The sequence below is a fragment of the Schistocerca gregaria genome, chromosome X, assembly GCF_023897955.1.
Source record: "Schistocerca gregaria isolate iqSchGreg1 chromosome X, iqSchGreg1.2, whole genome shotgun sequence".
NCBI lineage: Eukaryota > Metazoa > Arthropoda > Insecta > Orthoptera > Acrididae > Schistocerca > Schistocerca gregaria.
This window is the reverse complement of record NC_064931.1, coordinates 274,314,641-274,324,653: the sequence shown is the minus strand read 5'-3', so window position 1 is coordinate 274,324,653 and position 10,013 is coordinate 274,314,641. Positions and strand designations below refer to the sequence as shown.

The window sequence follows — 10,013 nt, the reverse complement described above, 5'->3', positions numbered from 1 at the left end:
ATACACAATCGCAGGCGCTCCTGTCTGTGATGCAGTGTCAAGGGTAACCGCAGCCACGGTCTCCGAGCTGGTAGTCCATGCTGCTGCAAACATCGTCGAACTGTTCGTGCAGGTGGTTGTTGTCTTGCAAACGTCCCCATCTGTTGACTCATGGATCGAGACGTGGCTGCACGGTCCGTTACAGCCGTGCGGATAAGATGCCTGTCATCTCGACTGCTAGTGATACGAGGCCGTTGGGATTCAGCACGGCGTTCCATATTACCCTTCTGAAGCCCCCGATTCCATATTCTGCTAACAGTCATTGGATCTCGACCAACGCGAGCGGCAATGTCGCGACACGATAAACCGCAATCGCGATAGGCTACAATCTGACCTTTATCAAAGTTGGAAACGTGATGGTAGGCATTTTCTCCTCCTTACACGAGGCATCACAACAACGTTTTACCAGGCAACGCCGGTCAACTGTTGTTTGTGTATGAGAAATCTGTTGGAAACTTTCCTCATGTCAGCACGTTGTAGGTGTCGCCACCGACGCCAACCTTGTGTGAATGCTCTGAAAAGCTAATCATTTGCATGTCACAGCATCTTCTTCCTGTCGGTTAAATTTCGCGTCTGTAGCACGTCATCTTTGTGGTATAGCAATTTTAATGAGCAGCAGTGTAGAATGCAGTGATCTAAACTATATGCTGTGTATAATGCGTAGTGGCATGACGTGGAGCTTTTGGCAGCGGAAAATTATGCTAGGAAGTGGATATACACCAAGATTTACGAAAAAACAAAAATGTAGAGTAATTTGCTAAGCGCTAGTCTATACAGTATAATATACAGGCATAGTTCAATTCTTTGAAAAAAGTACGTGAAAGAAAACGGGAACTAAGCTAAATTACTCTATATCAACTGTTGCTGCTGCTACCGCCGCGGGCGCGTCGGCTCGGCGTCTGGGCTCCTACATTTACACCCACTCCATATTTTTCTCAGTACACGTCTTTCAGTTTCACATCGAAAGTGGCTAAGGGTATACAAAGGTCGTTGAACAGCGTCAGATGTTGAGTGACCGCTGTGAAGGACACGGTGATGCCACGCACTCGTGTGAGACAGCATCTCAGTTTGAAAGGGGTATCTTTGCGGGCCTCTATTTGGCAGGCTGGTCGAAACATGCAATATCCAGATTTGTGGGGCGTTCGGATGCGACAGCGGCCTGATACTGGACTGCATGGGAACGTGAGGGCAGGCAAACTGGTCGTTAAAGTTCTGGTCGACCACATCTGACCAATATTAGGGAGGATCGCAGTATTGTGTGCCAAGCATATCGTAACGCCATTACATCTGCGCCTGTTATCCGAGGCGAAATAATCGTTCCCCGCAAATGTTCTGTGTCATACTGCACCATTGATTGGAAACTAGCTGCAGCAGGACTTGAAAATTACCTTGGCTGCAATTAACGCCACAAAATAAATGGGTGCGTTTGGATTGGTGCCTTGGCTGAGAAGCATGGATTGCAGGTGAATGGCATCACATTGTCTTCAGCAATGAATCTCAATTGTGTACTGCCGCGAATGACCATCATCGATGTGTATGACGGCAACCTGGGCAGAAATCTCGCTCTTCCAATGTTTTGGATAAGCAAAGTGGTGTTACTCCTTGGATCATGGTGTGAGACTGAGCGAGATGGTGCAGTGGTTAGCGCACTGGACTCGCAGTTGGGAGGATATTGGTTCAAACCCTCGTCTGGCCATTCTGATTTAAGTTTCCCATGGTTTCCCTGAATCTCTTGAGGCAAATGCCGGGATGGTTCCTTTGAAAGGGCAAGACAGACTTCCTTCCCCATCCTTCCCTCATCTGACTGGACCGATGACCTCGCTATTTGGTCCCCTCCCACAAATCAACCAACCAACCATGGTGTGAGGAGTCTTCAGATATGACTACAGGTAACAGCTTGTAGTGATTGAGAAAATGCTGACGACACAATGGACATTCTGCCTCTTCATGTGCTACCTCTGATGAGAAAGTATCGTGGTGTCATCATTCAGCAGAACAATGATGGACCACGTTTTGCTCCTCTCTATAGACTGCGTGATATTGAGGTACTCATACGGTCAGCAAGATCTCCAGATCAGTCCCCTATATAACTTGTGTTGGACCAGCTCGGGCGTCACGTCCGTTCCAGTGCCAGGATCTATGATATCAAGAACCAGTTACAACAGTTTTTACCCAGCTTGCCTCAGGAGAGGATACAGTGGCTTTACGACACCCTTCACTAGCGAATCAATGCAAGCAACCAGGCTATACTTATCACACTGATAAGTCGGTTCATACTGTCAAGTTCTTTGCAGATTTGACTCGATATTGTTATCACTGAGATAACATCACATATCCTGTAAACCCTTGAAGTTTCATTTTCTTTCCTCCCTCGCTTCTGAGTGCTTCACTTTTTTAGTCAGGTAGTGTAACTTCGTGCAAGTGACTACGTAAACCAAATACCAAATTCCCACCAGCATATCCATTATCTTAGAATCAGAAAATAAAAAAAACTTACACGATCATTTGAAGAATGTTGAAGGGATTATAACTCGCACACATCTCTTAGTATTTTATGTACCATACCGTGGACAGTCTGTCTGGCGATAGCTCTGTATCTCTATATTGCTTAATCCTTAGCTTTAGGAAGATGATGACTGGATTCTATAGTCACAATATAACATCAGAACATATTAGTGTGTTTGTATTGATCATTACCTTTTCTCCGTCAATAGTGTATTGCATTTATTGTCTGTCACACAAATTGTTTTTATATGACAATGTAGGCTTTCTCGGCGAATATCAATGATTAAATTTAATCTAAATATTACCCAAGCTGTAGTGTCTTAACCAGTTTCCTACTCGTCATCTTCAGCCTAAAAACGACGTATATAAACACCGACAAGCTTTAGGGGCAGGATCCTCCTTTTCATATTTCGGAAGGAGGTAATACGGACCAAAATAATAAAAAATGTGTCTAGTAAACACAGACTCTAAAATGCTTACTTTAAGAGCTATGAGCACTAGTCCAGTAGAAGAGATGTTTTCATATTAGCGAAGCTGAACAAGTGCTACTAGCTCGTAAGGTACACATTTTAAAGCCCATGTTTACCAGACATTTCTTACTTACTTCTGTTTGTCGGTGTTTTATGGGACAGCACCGTATTCACGCAAAAAATATTAGACAACTCTATGTGAAAAGAGACACGTACATATGATTTGTCGACGTGGAAAAAGCGTTCGACAATATAAAATGGTGCAAGCTGTTCGAGATTCTGAAAAAAGTAGGGGTAAGCTATAGGGAGAGACGGGTCATATACAATATGTACAACAACCAAGAGGGAATAATAAGAGTGGACGATCAAGAACGAAGTGTTCGTATTAAGAAGGGTGTAAGACAAGGCTGTAGCCTTTCGCCCCTACTCTTCAATCTGTACATCGAGGAAGCACTGATGGAAATAAAAGAAAGGTTCAGGAGTGGAATTAAAATACAAGGTGAAAGGATATCATTGATACGATTCACTGATGACATTGCTATCCTGAGTGAAAGTGAAGAAGAATTAAATGATCTGCTGAACGGAATGAACAGTCTAATGAGTACGTAGTATGGTTTGAGAGTAAATCGGAGAAAGACGAAGGTAATGAGAACAGCGAGAAACTTAACATCAGGATTGATGGTCACGAAGTCAATGATGTTAAGGAATTCTGCTACCTAGGCAGTAAAATAACCAATGACGGACGGAGCAAGGAGGACATCAAAAGCAGACTCGCTATGGCAAAAAAGGCATTTCTGGCCAAGAGAAGTCTACTAATATCAAATACCGGCCTTAATTTGAGGAAGAAATTTCTGAGGATGTACATCTGGAGTACAGCATTGTATGGTAGTGAAACATGGACTGTGGGAAAACCGGAACAGAAGAGAATCGAAGCATTTGAGATGTGGTGCTATAGACGAATGTTGAAAATTAGGTGGACTGATAAGGTAAGGAATGAGGAGGTTCTACGCCGAATCGGAGAGGAAAGGAATATGTGGAAAACACTGATAAGGAGAAGGGACAGGATGATAGGACATCTGCTAAGACATGAGGGAATGACTTCCATGGTACTAGAGGGAGCTGTAGAGGGCAAAAACTGTAGAGGAAGACAGAGATTGGAATACGTCAAGCAAATAATTGAGGACGTAGGTTGCAAGTGCTACTCTGAGATTAAGAGGTTAGCACAGGAAAGGAATTCGTGGCGGGCTGCATAAAAAAATCATTTTTCGTGATGCATTTCCATTTAAAAATTTTAGTAAAATGCTCAGATTTTTTTATATATGGGTCATCATCAGATTTTATAGGAAAGGAGATAAAGTTTCTGGAAATGATTGGAGCAAAACAGTTTTAAAAGCGCTAGAATTTATAGCCTGCTATGTTCGTGACACACAGACTTTCTCTCTCTGTAAACAATTATTTTCCCTTAATGGGAGCATCTAATTCCACCAAAAACTCCAGAGTGTTGCAGGTAAATTAATATAATTTATTTCATAAATGTCTTGTGTCACAATGTATACATACTCAGTGAATATTTAATTCTATTAATATGTCTTTTTTATCAGCATGCAATATTGTGTTAAGCACAGCACCTGAAAACATCAGTATCTGAAAAACTAAACAGCCCATCACTGTTAAGTAAAATGACAGCGTAAATTATTCACAAAAAAGTAAGACTTGTATTTACACTTAGGGTTTTCATTAACGTAGTCTGCAGCCTCCAAAAATAGTCAGGGTTACCTAAAAAAGCTTGCACAGTGGGAACTTACAGTGTTAATGCTTACTTAGTTACCTCAAAGATATTTTCCTTGTTCATTATATTTATCGATATCGTACATGTTTTGTGTTAACAAATACGACAGTAAGAGCATACATTTTTAGGACAGTATTAGGCTCATAAGCCACTCTAAGCTACATTATCATCTGAAGTTTGAACTTGCGCTAATTTTAGATCAGTTTTTTTCGTTATCCCCGCAGCATTCTTTTGAATGTGTGTAGTTCTGCTCGGTCTTAGGATCACTGCGTCCAGTGGCAAAATTTTCTTCAGGGGTGGATCTCTTCATCGGCCAAAAATCTCCGAAGCCGTTATGGAAAGTGTCACCGTGAAATCCCAAGGAATCCATCTCCGGTCTCCTCTTCATTGGCAGCAGTTTGTCAACGCCAACGTCTCCGTCCATGTCCAAAGTGTTACTCTTTTTCTTCATCGGCCAGAACTCTCCGAAACCGTTGCTGAACATGTTACCGTGGAATCCCGAGGATCCCATCTCGGGCCGCCTCTTTTGCAGATTTTCTTGTTGAGAATTCCCACTTGTTTTCCACAAATCAGCGAGTCCATTTGGGAGTGCATCTCGATTTATAACAGTCTCGCCTACCTGCGGACTTCTCTCGAAAAAGCTCCTTTGTTCTGCAGCGTCGTCAAAACCAGGGTCTCTCTCAGATTTCCTCGAACCCATGCGGGAGCGAAGCATGTCTAGTACTGCATCTTCGTTCCCTCTCAAATATGGCTTAACGGGAAAAGAAGCCGAGATGATTCTCTGCCAGTCGCCTTTGTTTTTCAGTAACTGCCTCCTAGCACCATCCGACAGTTGTTGCCCAAACAGGAGCTTCTCCTCCCTAAACCGAGCAGGCAGTTCGTCGGAAGTGAACTCTTCGTTTATCCCAGATTTCTTTTCTACTTCCTCATCTGACCATATGTCTGAATATGGAATCGGTTCTGCAACTTCAGGGTCTCGCTTCACATGTCCTTTCTTCTTCATGGTCCAGAATTCACCGAATCCGCTAGAAAATGTGTCTCCGTGAAAGCCGCTCGATCCCATTTCAGGCCGACGTTTTGAGTATTCCATTGCTTTGGTGACAGATGGCATAGAGGGGAGGGCACCCACTTCTCTCTTGTAACGTCCATTCTTGCCGGAGCTCTCAGAAACACTGACCATCAGCGGACGCTCCACGCTCTCTACGCTCCGGGACCTGTGGAAAAAGAAAAAAAAGCTTTAACATCTCAGCTACAGGTCGGCTCACCACACTATTACTTCAACTTTTCCACTGGACACTTTAATGGAAATCAGTTGCATGCATTATGTACAAGGAGAGTGCAATTAAACTCCTCCCCCGATGTTGATGTAGACTACCAAGCATCCTTGCTCAGAAACTGCATTGTCAACATTAAATGTGATTAAAGCTTGTTTGTTTACAAGAAATTCAGTGTACTCAGAACTCTGCTTAACTCTATCCCTGAAGTTTTCAGAAATAATAGAAATTGAACTACCTGTGTCAATCAACCACCATGCCAGTCACAAACACAAACTGTGATTTTGATGTACGGACTACCGTGTAAATCCTACCATTCATTAATATTAGTTTCTCTAAGCAAAACATCCTCTATATCTTCAAAATGTAAATATTTCTGCAAATGGTTCTCATTATCACTAGATAGCTGTGTAGGGCAAAGTGGTACCTGTGTGCTTGTGTTGTGAATAACTTCTAATGCTTGATTGGATTTACAAGTTGGACTTGAATAGGTGTGCTCATCAGTGTTGCAAGTAAAATATGGTGGAGAATGATAAATAAACTATCGGAATTGAAATCTGACTCATCCTTGCCAACATCTCTGAAATATTCAATAATCGTCTTATTTACCTCGCAATGTCCTGGCATTCACACAAAATGTCACTAATGTCGATTGGAACAAGTTGACCCTCCTGAGCTTCACCACTGGCCCGGTCATGATCAGTTAGTTCAACATTAACCACAATGTCCAGCTCTTCTAGATTAAGTGTATCAGCTTCAGCTTCAACCATTAAATAATTTGTGCTGACGCAGCTCATCTGGGTATCAAACCCTTCCACCACTATTGACTCAAGATAAGCGTCCCTCTCCCCAACACAATTAGCTACAAAATTCTCCTGCTCAGGGGACATTAAAATACCAGTACCAATGCAATCACTGTCAATATGTACATCATCCACAGAACATTCAGACTTTAAAAATATTACTAAACCACCATGCTAAAGTTCATAAGAAGCTACAGTAAATTTCTTACCACTATGTTTTATTATAACACCCCAAAACTTTCTTTCAAAATTTGTTACATTAACAGGATAGTTAAATACACTCTCTCTTCATCCACCTGATGGGCACCAAGTGAAGGTATTAACCAGTATTACTGTGGTTTCTGTTCTGGCTATTACCATTACCATTCCTGTTATTATTATTATTATTATTATTATTATTATTATTATTATCATTACATGCCTCAGCAATACAGATAGCCGTACCGTAGGTGCAACCACAACGGAGGGGTATCTGTTGAGAGGCCAGGCAAACGTTGGTTCCTGAAGAGGGCAGCAACCTTTTCAGTAGCTGTAGGGGCAACAGTCTGGATGTTTGACTGATCTGGCCTTGTAACACTAATCAAAACGGCCTTGCTGTGCTGGTACTGCGAACGGCTGAAAGCAAGGGGTAACTACAGCCGTAATTTTTCCCAAGGGCATGCAACTTTACTGCATGGCGTGAAGAGCTGCATCAAACCAGTCTCTGGACTGAAGACAACAACAACAACAAAAACAACAACAACAACATCTGATCAAAAGTTGGCTATCTGGACACACCTTCGTAATATAGGATTGACTACTAGATGCCGCGACTTGTGGACCCTGAAGTATAAAAAGCAGTGGAGAGTACTGTGTTGTTAGTAGAAAAGCAGCAACAGAAGAACTGATAGGTTATGAGAGCTCAGTGACAACGACACGAGAATCGCCGAATAATATTGCACCTTGCCGATATTTTGACTATCAGATGTGTAACTGTTTCGTGTGACTGGATGTGATGAGCGCTTGCGAAGTATTTGTTTTATTACGTATGAGCATGGAATAAAAGGAAGGTGAATTATGAAACATGGTACATAGCACGTAGTCTCTTCTTCTTGAAATGAACCAAGCTGTCTACCGAATTCGGTTTTACATTTGACAGGCGGGTTACCATTGATGATATTTTAAGCTCCTTGGGCGCGACGAGAATTTTTGACGTCTGCCTTACCGGTAGCGTCGTTTAGCGTGACATAAACTCGAAAGTTCTAACATTCCTCAAGGAAAAGAATCTTGTTTTAAAGACTCAGCTGGTGATTAGAAAACACCGCTAGTGCGAAGCACAGATTGCCCTTTTCACTAAGGATATCTTGTAAATAACTCAGCAAATTCTGGGGACCATAGATCAGGGGGAAGGTATGAAAAAAGGAGCAGTTTGGCTGCATTTTTCACAGATCATAATTTAACTATCACTAATACTCGTTTTAAAAATAATGAAAGAAGCTTGTGTGTGTGGAAGAGACTTGGAGGCATTAGAAGGACTCACATAGACCATATAAAGTTAAGACAGAGGTTTGGAGAATGAATTTTAAAGCGCAAAACGTTTCCAGGAGCAGGTACAGGCTCTGGCCATAATTTATCTGTTATGAACTACAAATTAAATCTGAAGAAATAGCAAAAAGTCTGGATATTAAGGAGATGGGACCTGGATAAGATGAAAGAACCGGAGTGCATGTTTTGGGAGCTTCAAAGGGAGCATTAGACAACGACTGAATGGAAACGTGTAAGGAAAACAATAGAAGACAAATTGGTGGCCTTAAGAGATGAAAAAGTGACGGCAGCAGTGGGTCAAATAGGCAAAAACACAAAGCCCAGCAGAAATACTTGGACACCACAAGAAGAAGATACATTAAACCTAATTGACGAAATGAGAAAAAATAAAAGTGCAGCAGATGAAGCAGACAGAAGGAAATTCAGAAGTCTAAAAAATGAGATTGCCAGGAGATGCAAAATGGCAAAGCGGGAATGAATAGACGAAAAATGCAAGGATGCAAAAGCATGCATACTAGAGAACACCTAACCGAAAATTAATGAGACTGTTGGAGAAAAGATAAGTAGCTATACGAAGAGTCCAGATGGCAAGCAAATACTACTCAAAGAAGCTAAAATGTGGAAGAAATGTATGGATGGGCTATAAAAGGGACAATGAACTTGAAGGCAGTTTATAGAAAGCATAGAGGAAGTTGATGAATATGAATTGGGTGTTATAATACTGAGAGAAGAATTTAACAGAGCACTGAAAGACGTAAGTAAAACAAGGCCAATGGATTAGACATGTCCTCATAATTATTGAGGTCCTCTGGAAAGCCAGCTATGACACAACTATTCCACCTGGTGTACAAACTATATATGCCGCGGGGAAGAAAACCGTTAAGAAAAATAAAATTATTCTAATTAAAAAGGCAGGTGCTGATAGGTGCGAGTATTACCGAACTATCAGTTTTAAAGGCTTGCTTCTAAAATACTGACATCACAGATGTATGGAAAAAACTGGAAGAACCCAATCTCGAGGAAAATCATTTTGGTTTCTGGAGAACTGTAGGAACACGCATGCCAATACTGACGCTCTGACTTATCTTATAAGACAGATTAAAAGAAACAAACCTAAATTTATAGCATTTGTAGGTTTAGGCTGCGGCCACAGTAATGGAACCGACTTCGGCTGTTTCCGACGACGACCGAGCGCCAGAGCGTTTCAAATCAGAGTGCCAGTAGCCTACTTGCATGGTCACAATGCAGCTGATCTCATGGTGCGACCGTGGAGATTTCGGATGACAATTGGTGAAATTCAAATGGGTTTGTGTTCTTCGGTAGAATCTGTCGACGTTCTTGCACGCAAAATACGAACTGTGAGAAATTTATAAATTTAGTTCAAGGAAGAAGGTGTTTGTGGAATCTTGAGGATGAAAAATATCATAATCGGAATATAACTTGGACTCTACAGATTGAAATTACATTTTCATTAGGATTACAAATAGACAAAATCTTTCTCGGAAATTTTAGGCGGAAATGATAACCTGAAAAAATACGAGGGTTATTCTGAAAGTAAGGAACGATCGGTCGCGAAATGGAAACCGTAGTGAAAATCCGATGACGTTTT

At 41.6% G+C, this 10,013-nt stretch overlaps 1 protein-coding gene across 1 annotated transcript in view; it reads right to left on the bottom strand.

Moving 5' to 3' along the window:
* Positions 1-4,513: 4,513 nt before the first annotated feature.
* LOC126299196 (uncharacterized) overlaps positions 4,514-10,013 on the bottom strand; it is a 337,615-nt gene continuing 332,115 nt past the window's right edge. Inside the window, exon 4 of the mRNA XM_049990977.1 lies at positions 4,514-6,017. Coding sequence (XP_049846934.1) covers positions 5,003-6,017 — 1,015 coding nt within the window. The 3' untranslated portion in view covers positions 4,514-5,002. The remainder of the gene's footprint in view (positions 6,018-10,013) is intronic.